Source organism: Misgurnus anguillicaudatus, chromosome 24, assembly GCF_027580225.2.
Source record: "Misgurnus anguillicaudatus chromosome 24, ASM2758022v2, whole genome shotgun sequence".
Classification (NCBI taxonomy): Eukaryota; Metazoa; Chordata; class Actinopteri; order Cypriniformes; family Cobitidae; genus Misgurnus; species Misgurnus anguillicaudatus.
The window spans coordinates 37,654,045-37,672,464 of NC_073360.2; the positions used below are offsets into that span (position 1 = coordinate 37,654,045).

Genomic DNA, 18,420 nt, shown 5'->3' on the forward strand with positions numbered 1-18,420 from the left:
CTGTCTGGATCACCTCTGCTGAAAAGTCGGCCTGGTTATCGTCCGCTGTTCTTCTTAGAGCATAGATGGCACAACTCGGGGATGATACAGCGCCGAACAAATGAACAGTCATACGAAATTCAGTTACGTGTTTGGTCAGATCTCCCTTTGGCCACCACAAAAAGCGCAGAAAGTCTCGATCCTCCTTTGTGACCTTGACTTGATGAAACATGGCTTGTATGTCGCCCATGATTGCCACTGGTTCTTGTCTAAATCTCAGGAGGACTCCCAACAGTGTACTATTGAGATTAGGACCTTGCAAAAGCTCTCGGTTCAGGGAGGTTCCCTTAAATGTTGCAGCACAGTCAAACACCACTCGTATAGTTTTCTTCCTTGGGTGGTGTACCCCATGGTGAGGGATATACCACACGTTGCTGTTGCTGCCACTCAGCTGCTGGGTAGGTACCTCCTCTGCGTATCCTTTGTCGACCATCTCACTGATACATGAACTGTACTCCTGAAAAAAGAGCTCATTTTTCAGAAATTTCCTCCTTAAACTAAGTGCCCTTTGCTTTGCAACAGAGAAGTTGTTAGGCAGAGACAATTCTTTCTTCCTAAAGGGCAAATTCAGGCAATAGTGGCCGTGTTCGAGAATTGAAGACCTTTCCATAATTTCCATGAATTTGATGTCTTCTCTTGATAGTCCCTTTTCCTCTGTAGCACTCTCGTTGAAGTCATGGTTATATTGGTTGTTAAGCATTTCTTCCAAATTACACACAGAAATCCTATTAACCATGGCTGTCATACACTCTGCACTGGAACTGTTGTTTCCTTGCAATGGGCCATTAATAACCCAGCCTAATGCTGTCCTCATGGCATATGGCCCATCTCCACTGCTGTTAACAACCTCCCAGGGCTCCAGCATTTTAGGCGCATTGCTTCCGATCAGCAGGTCCACGTTAGCCTTTATGCTAGGGATTTTAATCTTTGCTAGGTATGGCCACTTCGCCAAATCTCCCTCAGTCAATATATTGTCTGCATTTACAGGCATTTTACCTTGTGTAAGGGTTTCTGGAAGCCTATAAAAGAGGTGTTTGTCGATCCCGGAGACCTCCAAACCTGAGACTGAGTAAGCTGGTACCACTCTTTCTTGCCCCATGGTTTGTAAGAGAAAATGTGTACGTCTCCCCGCAAGGTTAAGCCTTTGCATAAGCTGCTCTGAACAAAATGTGGCCGAGCTTCCAGGATCAAGAAATGCATACGTTTGAATTATTTTATCTCCTTTAATGGACTTAACTTGGACTGGCAAGATGGGAAGCAAACAACGATCTCCTCCAGTGCCTGTCTGACCACATGTTTTTGGAGATGCTATTGGCGCTTGAGCCTCTGGTTCATTTAAAGTCTCAATGGACACATTGGCAGTCTCTCTCCTATTGATGTGAAGTAAAGTAGGGTGTCTTTGCCCACAAGTGCTACAAATCAAACGCCGTTCACAGTTCCGACTCCTGTGCCCGGAGCGTAAACAGCCAAAGCAAAGATCTTTATCCTTGAGAAAACTCAACTTATCTTTGTGTCTCATCTGTTTGAACTGTTGACAATACTCCAAAGAGTGACCTTGAGTGCAATATACACAACCTCGAATCACTAGTGAATCATGTTCTTGTGGCGTATTCCTCCATTCCCTTTCACTTTCCGTTGATTCGATGGGTGCAGTAGTTGTAGCAAAACTGTTTCCTCTAAATCTATTTCCTTGATGTAACTTTGGTCTATTAATGACCTTAGATCCAGTTATTCCAGATGCTAAGTCGCTAATGTCGCCATACAAGGGATCGGATAGGATTCTGACCTGTCTTTCTATCAATTTCACCAGATCTACGAACGAGGCTCTACGTTCGGTTGTGTCTGATATGTCAAATGCAAGAGTTCTCCATCGCTCTCTGAGCTTAAATGGCAATTTCCCGACGACTGCCCTGATGTTGCTTGGCATATCTAGTTCCTGCATGTACTGTAGTTCCTCCATCATATTACAACAGCCGCGCAGAAAAAGAGAATAAGCCTGCAAAGCACTGACATCCTCAGTCTTTATAATAGGCCAGGACAAAGCCCTTTCCATGTATGCAGCAGCTATTTTGTACTTACAGCCAAAATGTTCTTGTAGCAGCTGTTTTGCTTTAGCATAGCCATACTCGGGTGTCATGTGAAGGCAGCTACGGACCAGCTCCCTTGGCTGGCCCCTAGTGAACTGCTCAAGGTAGTATAGACAGTCACTGTTACTTGCCTTCTCCTGCACTCCTTGTTCAAATGCTCTCATAAAGGATATATATTGCAGCGGATCTCCATCAAATAAGGGAATATCTCTGACTGGCAATGATGATAAACGCTGTTGTTGGACAAGGGCTGATGTAATTTCATTTTGCCTTTGCATAACTGTAAGAAGGTCTTCCGACTGCCTCAGGTCTGTTGGTTGAGTATCAAGTTCCCGAGTCGGCATTAATGCTTCCCTTTCCAGTGTAAGATGGCTTTGTCCTTTTGTCCACTCTTTAGGTCTAGTTACAAGATGTTGGTTAACTCTCTGTGGTATCCTTGTAATTGGTAATGGGTTGTTAGCTGGCGGTACCAACCGCTGCTGGAGTTCACTCTGAGGTATTACATTTATGGCATTTGCTGATGGCTTCGATCTGTTTCTAGCTTCTCTCTCCAAATAAGAATTCATTGCATTGGATACCTTCGAATGGCTGTCAGAGGCCTGGAGCACCGCCAGCTTAGCTGCAGACTCCGCAAGCATAGTTTCCAATTCCTGTCGATCCTTTTGCCTCCTTATTTGCTGTTCTTGTTCCTCCAATGAATGCTTTTCTTTTAGCGCCGCCATACGGGCAAGCAGAGCTGCCTTGTCTGCCTCTGCTTGAATTCTTGCAGAGGAAGTGGTGCTTGATCTGCTGCTATATGCACTCTTTCTGCTTGAATGTTGACTGGCTACGTTTGAAATGCTATCCTCTGGATTAATACCATCATCAATAACATTGACATTAGTAACATTGATTACATTTTGTTCACAACCATCAATGACACTTTGTTCAACACTTGAAAGCCATAATTGCACCTTAGAGATAAATTCATCATTGTTCAACATTTTTGCTTTAAACCACACATCATGTTTCTCTTGTTCAACTTCTGGTAGCATTCTCATTACAGAAGTGTGGACACCTTTAACTTCATCACATAACTTAAGGAGATTATTAAAAGCACACTGAACTTGTGATTTCTCTCCCTTTTGTATGAGCTCTCTCATTTCTATTTTCAAATTACTTGCTTTATTTAATATAGCCTTTCTGTCCTTTTGCAATCGTTCAAGTTTTTCAACAAAGGCTTTAGCAGTTAATTTAACAACACGTTTGTCTTTGTCCCTTTGCGCATCAGCGCCATTTACAACACTTTTAAGAACGGTTGGTGGCGGCCCGGAGGGCTTATCTGCAACGTCATACGTCTCCATAACTCGTTTAAATGTCCGCAAAAGTTCGCAACACAGTAACGTTAGCAACGTGAGGTTTAATAGTCCGCCCCAACCCGACTATCACCAATGCATTGGATTTTTTGCCCCGAAATGTGTGCACACAAACCAAACAAATAAACCTGAATGGCCATTCAATATTGTAGCGCTACATACCTCGCGTCGGGCGCCATGAATTTCTGTCAGCTCTCGAAGTGCAGTGTTGATTTCAACTGTGCTGTTAGTAGATGGTCTTTGAATCCGTTGACTCCGGTGTAAACGCCGTCCTCCCGCTGTCCACGGCTCCGCTCAATGAACACGCCGTCCAATTGCTCAATACTTCGGCTATAATCCACTGCGACGTCCTCAGCGTAACTTAAACGAATGCGGCAGTAGCCTAAACTAATCCGTTATATCAATATCCTGAAGCATAAGCTTTTTGACTTGTGTAGGGGCTAAATCTTTACTTACAGCCCCGCGGTGCTTGCTAGACTGGGCACTTTGTTGACGCGCATTTGTTGTCCATTCAAACGAAGAGAAATTCAGAGTTTATTCACGATTAATACTTTATTCTCATCATTGTTGCAATAATCCATAAAGGTACACATACATCCGTTAATGATGTCCAAACATACACTAGGTGACGAGGTTTCCCAGTATAACACACTTTGGGTAAAACATCAAAGCGGTCAAAAAGCTATGTGTGCTCCCCCTCCGTCAAGCAACACCTGGTAACCACATGAGCGTTCCTACCTATATTTCGTGAACCCAGTTAGGTTAGAGCGACACCTATTGTCCCAATTAAAAACAAACAATAAAACATAAGACCAGATGGCTCCTACAGATCTTGTTGCTGACATGCAAATTTTTTTCTAAGTAACTGTTACATACAAATGAGGAAAGCAATTTAAATGTAATTTCCAGTAATTTATACTAGTTGATCTGGGCAAAAACGCATCTATGAAGTATTTATACAGATTTTACCCTGTCAGTCTACTGCAGATTTCGAGATTTCGACACGTACGCCACCTTTCGAAACACTTGTGAAATGCGCCGCTTCGTTTAGCCATAGTCACGTGACTTTACTGTCTATAAGCTTGTTCGACTTCATGCGGCGCCGTAAGAACCTCCAGCCGGATGACGTCAAAGTACCGCGAGAGCGATTTAATGGAGATTCCTCCGTATGAGTTCGCAAATCGCTCTCGCGCTACTTTGGCGTCATCCGGCTGAAGGTTCTTACGGCGCCGCATGAAGTCGAACAAGCCTTTCGGTTTCGAATCATTTCGCCACGTGACATGGGTGTTTCGGTTTCGAATCACATTTCGGAGCAGAAGGGTTTTGAAATATCTACGCTTCGGGATCTCGACATAGAAACGTCAGTTTCGCGGGAGCTAAAGGCCACATCTGTAAAAGTAGGCAAATTTTATTAATCAAAGGACCCTTACAAAAATTAACTGTGGTTTACTACAGTTTAAAAAAACATGGTTACTTTAGTGAAATCATGGTTACCACAAAATATTTTTAAACAAACATATTTAAACCATGGTTATGGTAGTAAAAACATGCTTTTGCTAATAGTAACCAATACACCAAAAAACATTACTACATTTTTTTTACCACAAAAAAAACCATAGTAAATGTTCGAATTAATGTTTTATGAACTTGAATAATAAAACTGACCAGGTTTTACCTTTAGTTATTAACTTCCCCTAGTGGTATACCATAGGATTTTCGAAGTTATGACGTATGTCTATGCACCCGTCAACATCCAGATAAAAGTGAAAGTATCTTCCGCCATTTTAAACAGATAGAGGGGATACATTCGCATACAGAGTAACGAAATGTTTTGTGTATGTAGTTGATGTAAGAGCAGAAGGATTTTAAGAATGTGAATCTCGTCAATATGTGACGAAAACAAGTTTGCAGGTGAGTACGAGACGGTTTCAGCAGAATAAATTCACCGCCAGGGGCAGCCAGACATTGTAGACATTGGGGGCTTAGCACAAATATAGGGGTTTCAAAGCATGGTCCCCTGCTGATATTTTTTCTCCAACTGTAAAATAACACATTTTGACAATGACACTTGTAGACACTAATCCACAAATCGGCAAAATATGATTGTAGGCTAATCCAGTAACAATTTTTACTTTAGGCCTACTACCAGAACAATTTCTCACCTGTTTATGGAATTGTTGTCCTCTCTCTTTCTCTCTCTCTCTCTTTCTTTGCACTGACAATTATCACACATAAACATACTATAATGTAAGAGATTGAGGATTCAAATTTTATAACTGTCTATCAATGTATTTCTGAGGTGAAATCACTGCGAATTTTAGTGAAATGGATATGGACAAAAAGCTGCCTAAGTAACTATATACTTCACCTTCTTACTTCTGACGTCTTTAAAAAATAAATCGGAAATCCATCTATTTTAATTTTTTTAAAAAGTTTTTACTCACTGTGATTAAATGTACGTAAATATAGACGGTTTCAACAACATAAACAAGCGGCGTTTGTGGTCAACACGTAACTTTTGGTAAACTCCGCTAAGAATAAATAACAACAAAGTATTTTAAAAATAGTTATAACAAGCAAAATAAGCAACACGTAGATTACATTGGTATCCAAAACATTTGTAATTTTCAACGAGGTATTTGTTCAAGAGTTCAGTCGGACCATTAAAAAAACTGAAACTGGAAGTAAAGTTTGGACCAGACTCGTATCGCATCACGTGCGTCCGATGAAACCGTCTATAGACCATTTCAAAGATGTAAACAACACTGGTCCAGAAGCACTTCCTGTTTCCCTTTTTTAACACTAGACAAACGTTGGGTTTAAAATAAACCAACAGAACATAAACCTGAATTAACTGAAGTTAAACAAACATTTTAAAGATAATAATATATGTGAAATAAAAAAATAACTGTCACAAACTGTTTCTGGACCAGTGTTGTTTACATCATTTGAACTGGGGCACGTTCAATCTCACACCGGTGCACAACGTTTTGCTACGGTTTCCGGGTTGAACGACATGTTTCCTGGAAACAGTGTGCAACGGAATGCAACAGGTTTTAGAAGCGTTTTCTCTTGTTTGTTGGGTGTGTCAGAAATGTCGGCCCAATCAGCGGCAAGATGTATAAAACCATGCGGTAGTAAAGAGACAGCTTGCTCAATGGGTTCAAGTTGGAATGTTGTCTTTCATTCTGGACGGCAAGGTCAGTGACTGTAACATTGAGGGTCTTTTACAGTATTAAACACACATTTATAAAGATTTCATCAGTCCTCAGAAACATTTAAAAAAGAACACAAAGAATGGCCTCTCAGTAGGGCTGTCAATCTTCCTCTATTATCCCATTCGAATTTCATTCATTATTTTTTTTAAATATTCGATTTATAATCGATTATTTAATGCTCAAATTTGACTTATTAATATTTACTATACCTATCTACACACGTTGTAAAAACGGGCTTATGCATTGCCAATGCCACTATGAGCTCGTATAGTTGACTTGTTTTAAATTATGTCCACTAGAAGACATTGCAGTATTACTAATAAACATGTAATTATTTAATAACAGGTGATATCTTTCTTGCTAATTAATAACTAAGCTTAGACACAAAATTAACAAAGTTGTCAACTTTAATGAAAAATTTCATTATCAACGCAGTTCTCTTTGTTCACGTATGAGGGCTGCGTAGATCGCATCATTAGTTATACACACAGCACACACATCCCCTGGCCTCCAATTTCACTATTCTTTTTTCATTTAAACACACCTTAGAGGAAGTGTGATCTTGAACAAGTATTTTGTCACTGGTCGAAAAGACAAACTTATCCAAACAAATTAGCATTAAAGACATTCCCAAAACGGTCGTCCGACTGAGAGCGGTTTTCTCCTGACACTGTGTCCTCTTCACCTTGGCTGCTCCGTTCTCGTCTTCCTCATAACCTTCCTCCGCAATCGCTATCAGCTCCGCTTTCTCTTTCTCACTTACCTCCTGCTGCTGGTCTTGTTTCAAATGAATTAGCCGATGGAAATGCGGGTCGAGGTAGCTAGCGGTACCGTATTTAACAGCATAAATGCGTTAGTGAACACATAAAAAAATATTTTTAAATCTATTCTTTTAAAATCCCATTCGAATAGTAGTTTTAACATTCGATTAGTATTATTATTTTTAATATTCGAATTATATTCGATTACTGAAATTCGTTTCAACAGCCCTACCTCTCAGCTACCGTAGTTGCAACGCTTACGTCATCACAACAGGGCGTTCAACGCATCACCGTTTCTGTTTAATAAACGTTGTGCAACGTTTTGTCGGGGCTGAACGCAGCCCTCGTCTATAACGTATGGAAGGTTTTTTTGGTCTTTTTTAAAATAATTAATTAAATTATAAAATAATTAATTAAATTATAAAATAATTAATTAAATTATAAAATAAAAAATAAAATCGCAAAATATGTCCCAAATTTGAAAATGAAATGCTAAAATAAAAATTAAAACATTATAATAAATTATTTCATTTTCATTTTTAACTTGATGAAGCATCATTCCGGCCAAATTGAAGAATTTTGTTAAGTTGATGATTTGACATTTCATTTTCGATATGGTCTTGAGTCAAGACTGACAATATTAACCCTCTGGGGTCTAAGGGGTTTTTAGGGCCCTGGGGAAGTTTTGACATGCACTGACATTTGTGCTTTTTTCAGTTGCTTAAAAACATATTAATGGCAAAAGTCTCATAACACTGCGTTCAGCACGAACTGGGCTACAATATCATATAATCAACATGTATGTACATGTTTGTATTTTTGAGAGAAAAATGTTTATGCGTGGTTTTTGAAAAAGCAAAAATTTTAAATCACTGATATAAGTCCACAAAACTAATTCTAAACATGTTTTCCAAAGACTTTTCAAAACAGGATCTAGTAGTCTAGAGTTTTTTCTTCAAAATGATGTGAAAATCATTCGGCCTACTCGTTCACATAAAGCAAGATATTGATTTACAATTTCTAAGACACTTTTGCTTGGGAAAGGCTGTATGCGTGGAGGCGGGAAAGCTCCTGAATAATCAGTGATTGACAGCTGAGAGACAAAAGGGTTGCATAATGAGCCACATGAGCCTTGTGGGGATGTTCAACAGGAATGTAACTTTCTCTGTAGTAAAACCATGATGGTTTACTTTTCAATTTAAATGTAAATACACACACAATATATATATATATATATATATATATATATATATATATATATTACATTAATTTCACGTGTAGGCTATAAGTTACCTTTTAAAAACCATAGTAGCCTAATCAAAGTGAACACAGGGTTTGTGTGCAGCAAAAAGCTCAAAAGAACAACTGCCTATCGTTGTTTGGACTCTTAGTTGTGTTTTTGTAATCATTATATCATTATAGTAGAAACACAACAAGGGACAAGCATGATAAACTTGCACGATAAACTTGCTCAATGTTTGTTTACAGCCGCCGCCATTACCTCACGTGTTGCTCATGAAAGCAGTCGGCTTGTTGGTCTTCATGCGGCGCCGCCAAGATCGACAGCCGGGTGACGTCAAACTACCGCGAGAGTGATCCGCGAAATCATATGGAAGAGTTTGCTTTTAAATCGCTCTCGCGAAACTCTGACGTCATTCGGCTGCCGGTTCTTGTGGCGCCGCATTAAGTCGAAGCCTATTAACTTATGTGTGCACATGCGAGTGATCCTGTGTTTAATAAACGTGCTGTGCGGAGATATATGCTTAGACGCAACTAAATAAGGATTGTACTGTTTGCAGTCGCGTATTTTATAAGAATACCAAAAACCGCGTCGATTTCCTGACTCGCGTGTTTGTGCATGCGTTTCCCATCGCGTGAACTGTTTGACGGAAGACAAAGAAAACACTCGCGTCTGGAGATAGTGACACACATACGCAAGTAAATAAGGATTGTACTGTTTTCAATCGCGTATTTTATAAGAATACCAAAAACCGCGTCGAGTTTCCTGACTCATGTGTTTGTTTATGTGTGTTCCCCTCGCGTGAAATGTTTGACGGAAGAACAATGAAAACACTCGCGTCTGGAGATACTGACACACATACGCAAGTAAATAAGGATTTATTTAGATGTCATGTTTTGGTGCAATCGGATGAAACAACAAGGAATGGAGAGACTGGGATGTGGACTGGATTGCGTATCCATTGACTGCAGGAGGCACAAGTTATGCATATGGATGTCTCTGCTCATTCACTTCAATGGCGCGGGGGCGTGGCGATCTCTTCTCATTACAGATAATCAGGTAACATTAGAAAGACGGTCCCTCTCCTACTTCTCATACAGTTTACACCGAATGACAATATATGTTTTCGATCTCACTTACATCATTTAAAAGCTGACATTCCAATCATTATGTAGACATTTATCTTTTGTTTATAAGACATGTATTCGTGAAGTTACAGTTAATTTTCTGACGCGTTTCTGAAATGGCTTCACTGAGGGAGAGAGAACAAAACGCGCATCATGTTTATTTTCTTAATTTTGCGAAAAGCACAACATTCTGTTTTTATTAGGAGTGGACAGAAAAAAAACTAGACACTTTAACGTTTTAAATGATGTATAAATCATATCTGTATGTCCAAAATCAGCAGAGTTATCTAAGTCTCTTTACGGAGTGATTAAAAAATAAAGAGTTGGCGGCGCCCGCGCCGCAGCCGACCCCAGAGTGTTAAAATAAAAAGGCAAGCTTGAAAAGGAATCTTTAAATACATTTTTTAAAAGGCTTTTTATTCATGCCCAAGCAATAATAGGGACAAAATTCAAATGTAAAGTTCAGTTTTAATTTCATGTTCTGTTTTTCTTTTTCATTTTCGTTTTAATTTTCGTGTTCGTTTTAATTTTCGTGTTCATTTTTATTTTCAACTTGTATGCAAATTCAATGTTAGTCAGTGGGTGGGGCTTACTTGCTTAAAACAAGGGGATTGGCTGAAGCAGTGTTCAGTGTTGCCAACTCGGTGACTCTGTTGCTTGCCAACTTAGCGACCTTATTGCTACATCTAGCGACTTTTAGACTCATTTAGCCAAACTTAGCGACTGTTTGGATGAATATTAGCTTCACATCTGTACAGATAGGCTACTGTGTCGATTGACTGGCCCACGAGTGCCGGGTGGCGCTGTCACGGTGAAATGTGCCCTCTGTGCATGGAGCAACATTAACCCCTCGTTCAGACAGCCAGCGACATTATCGCTGTGTGTCGCTTGTCTCTGAGGCGTTTCTAAATCTGCTTGTGATAAATTAATCAGTACCATCCACTCCAGTAACTGACGAGAGAAGGATGACGTGAACTCCACTGCTTCGTTCTTATTGGTAGTCGCTCCCGAAAGTCGCTCGACATTTGCATAAAGTTAAACTTTTCTTAACTTTCTCGCGTCCCTGGACACGCCTATACGGTCGCCAACGGTCACTGTCGCTCGTGTCGCCGGAAGTCGACAGTTTTCCATTGAAATGAATGAGATCGCGTCGCTCTGCTACTGCTTGTCGTTGGCTGTCTGAACGAGGGGTAAGTTGGCAAGCAATAGAGTCACTGAGTTGGCAACACTGAACAACTGCTTCAGCCAATCCCCCTTTTTTAAGCAAGTAAGCCCCACCCACTGACTAACATTGAATTTGCATACAAGTTGAAAATAAAAATGAACATGAAAATTAAAACGAAAATGAAAAAGAAAAACAGAACATAAAACTTTACATTTTAATTTTGTCCCTATTATTGCTTGGGCATGAATAAAAAGCCTTTTAAAAGATGTATTTAAAGATTCCTTTTCAAGCTTGCCTTTTTATTTTAATATTGTCAGTCTTGACTCAAGATTATATTGAAAATGAAATGTCAAATCATCAATTTAATTAAATTTTTCAATTTGGCCGGAATGATGCTTCATCAAGTTAAAAATGAAAATGAAATAATTTATTATAATTTTCAAATTTGGGACATATTTTGCGATTTTATTTTTTATTTTATAATTTAATTAATTATTTTATAATTTAATTAATTATTTTATAATTTAATTAATTATTTTAAAAAAGACCAAAAAAACCTTCCATAATAACGTTGAATGGTATACCCTAAAATATAAGAACAATAAACTTTAGTATAATTATGATGGTCATCATCACTGTAAATTATGAATGTTTTAGTAAATTGAACAATTAACACACATTATGATCCACTGTACTGTATTCATTATAGGTTTTCATATTTAAACTCTTTAAACTCAACATTGTCTGTTTCTTTGCATTCATATTATACTTTTCACCTTAAATTGAGTGTTATTTTAGTTTTAGTTTTAGTTGTTTTGTGCTTTCTGCGATTCCTGAAAAGTTTAAACATCATTAATGTTATTATGTCTATGTGCCCTCATGATTCATTCATCTGAATTATAATGTCTGTTTATTCACTTTGATTTTAAGTTTGTTTTGTATCTGAATGAATGTCTTTTTCATTTAGTGTCAGTTCAGATCAGATTCACCACTGCAGCTAAATCATGGGCCAAACACAAACGTCAACAGATAAAAAAATGTCTCCAGAATGCGGGTACTTAATTAAATAATCTTTATATTATAGTTAAATATTTTTGTTCTCATTAAAATCAGAACTGTAATTTTAGTGTTAAATCTGTTGTGTGTTATAGTTCGGTTCATCAGAAGAGATCAGATCCAGAGCCCAGCTGTGTGTCTATGAAGAGTGACGAGTCTATGGTTCAGCCATTGAAATTTAAACAGCCTGATCTCAAGTATATGAAAATAATCTACTAACAAATGACTAAATATGACTATATAAACATGCTGGTTTTATCATGTATCATGTAGGGATGGAACGTACTTGTAAATTTTTCTTAACGGTTCTTAGCACAGTTCCGCTAACACTCAGTTTGCATTTTATGTATCCACAAAAGTAAATGAAAAGTTGTTTTAATGATAATACAGTAATTTACTACAGTATTAACTGTAATCTCTTGTGTGTTATAGTTCAGCTTTTCAGAAGAGATCAGATCCAGAGCCCAGCTGTGTGTCTATGAAGAGTAACGAGTCTATGGTTCAGCCATTGAAATTCAACTCTGGAGATAAACAGCCTGATCTCAAGTATACTATTTATGTTAGAATTATGATTATACAACAGTTCTTTCTGGTTATCAAATCTGATCATGAATGAGCAGGGGCGGATCTAGAAAAATATTTATGGGGTGGCAAGGGGGTGGCATGAGAACTACGAGGGGTGGCAATGAAGTAGTACTGTATATACTATATTCGGTGTATACACTGGACCTCAAATTTTTATAACATAAAAAACGCAACAACAAATGTTCCTATAAGTACCCAAGCAGCTACCTTTAGCATCTCTACTGTAGCACCCTTTGTCTTAATACACACATCTTACCAATATCTAAAAACACTGACTGTAACCATGATAAGCAAGGTTGAACATAATGGTATAAATACTGTTATATAAATAAAATAGGTTTGCCTAGTTTATATTAATGTAAAACATATTTGAAAGGCACACATCTCTTTCTCTCATAACCCTCTTCTTTAATCCTTTCACTCACTTCATGATGGATTTCTGTCTATTCACTTCTTTTTAGCTCTTTGCCATCCATATGTTTCTTTCTTTCATGACTTCATCTACTCCTCTCCCTTCCACAACATATTTTTGTGTTTTATTTGTACCTTCCACTCCCATAGTATTTGATTTTTCTTTTCTTTTTGGTTAAAAAAATGGATATCAGCCTTTCTTTTCATATTATCCTGGAAAATGCAGCATTAAGCTGTCTTTCAAGCTTTCTAAACATACACAACACTGAATAGTTTTGTCTCCTTAATGAAGACAAACAAAAACATTAGGCAATATCATAACGAGTGATTTCATATATGCACGTTTAGAATATTTTGATTGCTGCAGTAGCTAACAAGACATGACGGGCTAACTAGAAAGAACTGCTTAAAAGATATTTACTGCTTAAACAAACCTGCAGTTCAGTAGTTTTAACTACCAAGCAACTACCTCAGGCAATATTTTACAACAATCAACAGTTTAATTTTTGTTTTTTTATCCTGATGCAACATTTATCTGTAAAATATGACCGTATTCAGTACTCTGATTTGGTGATGTGATGCTCAACTTAATCATTTAAAGACACTAAAAAGAAACCACTAATGTTTTGCCAGCATGTGATTATGTGAGGTGCTTTAATAGATCAGAATTACTTGCTACAGACGTGAAGAGATCGATGGGCATAAGTTGCACGTTCATAAACATTCTTGCCTTTCACCTCAACGATGGAAAGTAACGTTTCAACGTTTGTGCTTTTTATACTTTGTGCTTGCGTCCGCTACCTTTGTTTTGAGCTCGTTGTACTTTCCATCGCTCTGTTGTCGCGGGTTTGTGCGACTCGGATCACGGATGGACTGCAGCGTGAGAACCGGGCTGCATGTGAGTGCCTTGGATGGGGTGATGCATCCTCCTTTCACGGCAGTTTCCAAAAGTCTCCAACCACGCCAGAAAAGATCGCTAGATTTGTCCTAGTCGATTTTTTAATTAAGTCGCTAAAGGGGTCTAAAAAGTTTCTTAAAATAGCGACAAAGTCACCAAGTTGGCAAACTGTGCGGGCTTTTTTACACGGTAAAAGACTTTCTGCTCGGACTGACTGTGCGTGCTTGGCTATGACCGGGTATGAACTCTGCTGTCTCTGATTGGCTAACGATGGAAATTAAGCCAATCATAATCAGCTATGTAGTTGTCCCACCCCCTCTAAGACACACACACCAATCATCGTCAGATATGTGTCTCCCACCCCTAAACACACACAGAGAAAAGCTGCATTGCATTTCTGGTTAAAAGAGCCTACTCGGGTATATATTATATATATTAGGATACCAGCGCTGGGGTGGCATATGGGGTGGCAATGCTTTTATTTAGGGTGGCAACTGCCACCCCGTGCCACCCTGGTAGATCCGCCCCTGTGAATGAGTGAGGACGACCTGAAGCACTTGAGCTGAGCACATTTACAGCACAGAGAGTGAATAAAATAACAGTATAAAAAACTATTTATTATTATTATTACATAATTGTCCTCTTTAGTAAGTGTTTTGTTGTTGATTCGTGCATTCAGATATCAGAACTGTGCAGAGAGTTTATAATTATTTATGTAACGAGAAAAAATTCACCAGTATCTTTATGTTGTTTAAGGTCAATCCACTCAGCCGGACCAATCATAACAGAACCTTACAAATCAGAGAGTCAACCACAGGTCTTCAATGACAACATAGATCCTGGATTCAGGTAAATTGTATGATTTTTAGGTGATGCAATGATTATCACATGGGCCGTATGATGCAGAAAACAAACACTGCATTTAGTTCTTTACACAGCCTTCTCTAATTAGTGTAACTATCTTGTATTTTTATTTACAGCCATGAGTCTGAAGTCCTTAAGACATTTAGATCAAATCTAAGTAAAAGATATCAGTGTTTATGTGAGGGAATATCAAAGCAGGGAAACCCAACACTACTGAATGAGATCTACACAGAGCTGTACATCACACAGAGTGAAAGTGGAGAAATCAGTAATGAACATGAGGTGAGACAGATTGACATACAGTCCAGGAGACCAACAACAGAGGAGACACCAATCAAATGTAATGACATCTTTAAACCTTTACCTGAACAACACAAACACATCAGAAGTGTGATGACAAAGGGAGTCGCTGGCATTGGAAAAACAGTCTCTGTACAGAAGTTCATTCTGGACTGGTCTGAAGAGAAAGAGAATCAGGACGTCCACCTCGTATTTCCACTTCCTTTCAGAGAGATCAATTTGATGAAGGACAAAACACTCAGTCTTTTAGATCTTCTTCATCTTTTCTTCCCAGAGACAAAAGAAATGGAAATCTTCAGTGATGAATATAAAGTGTTGTTCATCTTTGATGGTTTGGATGAGTGTCGTCTGTCTCTGGATTTTCACAGCAGTGTGAGGTTGTGTGATGTAAATGAATCAACCTCAGTGGACGTGATGCTGACAAACCTCATCAAGGGGAATCTGTTTCCCTCTTCTCTCATCTGGATCACCTCCAGACCAGCAGCAGCTGATCTCATCCCCTCTGAGTGTGTTGATCGAGTCACAGAGATACGAGGCTTCAGTGATCCACAGAAGGAGGAATACTTCAGGAAGAGAATCAGTGATGAGAGTCTGTCTGATCAAATCATCTCACACCTGAAGTCATCCAGGAGTCTCTACATCATGTGTCACATCCCAGTCTTCTGCTGGATTTCAGTCACTGTTCTAGAGAGAATATTGAGTGAAGCAGAGAGAAGAGAGATCCCCAAGACTCTCACTCAAATGTACACACACTTCCTGATCATTCAGACAAACATCAAACATCAGAAGGACTATGAGAAGAAAGTGAAGGATGAAGAGATGATCTTCAAACTGGGGAAACTGGCTTTTGAGCAGCTTGTGAAAGGCAATCTGATCTTCTATGATGAAGACTTGAGAGAGTGTGGCATTGATGTATCAGAAGCATCAGTGTACTCAGGATTGTGTACTCAGATCTTCAGAGAGGAGTTTGGTTTGTATCAGGGGAAAGTTTACAGCTTTGTTCATCTGAGCATTCAGGAACATCTAGCAGCTCTTTATGTGCACCTCAACTTTATAAACAACTCCATAAATGCACTTGACCAAATTAGCAAACCAACTGATAGTATAAGAAGAGAACAGTTAACATTATCTGGCTTGCATCAGAGAGCTGTGGATTTGGCTTTAGAGAGTAAAAATGGACATCTGGATCTTTTTCTTCGTTTCCTTTTGGGTCTCTCATTGGAGTCCAATCAGAATCTATTACATCATTTACAAACAAGAAGCCTCTCCTTCAAAAAAGAGGAAACAGTTGTATATATCCAGATGAGGATCTGGTCTGATCCTTCTCCAGAGAAATCCATCAACCTTTTTCACTGTCTGAATGAACTGGGAGATCATTCACTCACAGAAGTAATTCAACAATATCTTGCATCTGGTAAAATAAGAGTGAACCTCTCCCCATCACAATGGTCAGCATTAATTTTTGTGTTGCTGACCTCAGAACAGAACATGAATGAGTTTAATATGAAGAAATTTATTTCACTACTGCCTACAGCTCATCCATTCATTCAGAATCTGTCTGCAGGAGTCAGATCAGATCAGTAAGTAACACTGAGATACAATCACTACACTCTTAAAAGGGTGTTTCAATGGTATTTCAAGCATTCTGACTTATTAACACAGTTATAGAGTTGTTTCCTCGTGCTAAACATAGGCAAAGTGTCAAAAAGCAAGAGTATTTCTTTGCCGAATGCACTTCACCAGGGTTCGTACAAGTTTCGGAAGTTTTTTTTATTACGGGTCCAGCTGACGTTTCAGGGGTTTCTATACATATAACTTCTTTTATGGACCCTTTCACCGGAAAACCCCGCCCACCCGTCAATCAGCGGGAGACGCTAGAACTTACAAACATCTCATCACATGACACAGCTTTGTTTAATTTCAAAACTCAACAATGGCATGAACGAAGAAGTGTGTTTTGGATGTAAGGAGAAGAAAGCCAGCCTTATGAAAACAATGGATATAGTTATTATCCGGGGTAGCAGCAGAGTTTTGTGTGTGTGTTTGATGCGCTGGATTTCATTGAAAAGTACCAACCGTGTCACGAGTTGCATGCGGTAAGTAACACTGTCTTATGTTGAAAATAGGCGTGTGCATATTATATAAATGACACGAACCTGTAGTGAATCATAAGTTAAAAAAACTTACGAAATGGGCTGCACATCAAAAAAAAAAAGTTGGTGTTGTGCCTGACGAAGACCTGTTGGTCAAAACATTGCACCATTAAATCATTTTATTGGAGCATATTATCAGTGTGCGGGCTTCTTTCTGTTGTTTTTTTGTTGATTATTTGTTGCCCAGCACCTGCACCCTAACGTTTTTTTTTTTTTTTTTTTTTGGATGTGCAGTCCTTTTCGTACATTTTTTGTGAATCATAAGTTAAACAGTGTTGTAGAGTGTTGCATGACTCGTACTCACTCCTCCCGGGTTAGTAACTCCTCCTTCTTTATTTTCGTACGTTATTGGAAAGACTCTTCGGAGATATAAAGGATGTAATACTACTCTATAGGTACTCCAGATTAACATCAAAATGCAGAAACAGCGTGTGTTATGTCAGCTTTAAAACATCCGGATGCACATCGGGTTGTGCCAATAGACAATAGTATCGTGTATCGACCATCTTCTTCAGACATATCGCCAATGGCAGGCTTTTATGGCGATAGTCATGACGATAGTTGGCGAATGGTTATTATTATTATCATCATAGTTTTATATTAACACCGACAATGCATGCTTTTCCTCACTTGAGGGTTTGTGGGCTTCACTTTACGCGGAGAGCTTCTTTCTTGCACGTACCTGCACTTAATGCGCGCGTCTTGGTCTCCTTCTACCCAGTGTTGCCAGATAGAGTTGATGGTTTCCAGCCCAAAACCCTCCCAAACGCACAAAAAAACGCCCAAAATATTTAAATCAACATTTTGGTTTAATTTGATCAGCATTTAGTTATTTTTACTTCCACAATTAATGCACCATACTATAGCTAGCGACACGAGAACAAAACCACACACTAACATGACATAACTTGTTCACAACAGCTACATTATGCCCCCTCGACCACACGCACAAGACAATGTACTTTTACAGCGTATATTTAAGTGGTTTTATGATTATTCAAATACCCAATTCGTTAATAACAATTTCAACAATGTCTGATTTTTGTCTATTTATATTATTATTAATAATGTATTTTTACTCCTGATAAATAGGTGTGTGAGAGAGAGAGATCGTAAATAGGCTTACCTTATGCAGTAAATGCAGAACAATAATAGGCTGTT

The 18,420-nt window shown here is 38.7% G+C and overlaps 1 protein-coding gene across 1 annotated transcript in view; it reads left to right on the forward strand.

The window, feature by feature from the left end:
• Nucleotides 1-5,262: 5,262 nt before the first annotated feature.
• The window catches only part of LOC141361708 (protein NLRC3-like), a 57,232-nt gene continuing 44,074 nt past the window's right edge, over nt 5,263-18,420 (forward strand). The window contains exons 1-6 of the mRNA XM_073863398.1: nt 5,263-5,392; nt 11,960-12,046; nt 12,144-12,245; nt 12,481-12,594; nt 14,699-14,791; nt 14,923-16,639. Coding sequence (XP_073719499.1) covers nt 11,997-12,046; nt 12,144-12,245; nt 12,481-12,594; nt 14,699-14,791; nt 14,923-16,639 — 2,076 coding nt within the window. The 5' untranslated portion in view covers nt 5,263-5,392; nt 11,960-11,996. The remainder of the gene's footprint in view (nt 5,393-11,959; nt 12,047-12,143; nt 12,246-12,480; nt 12,595-14,698; nt 14,792-14,922; nt 16,640-18,420) is intronic.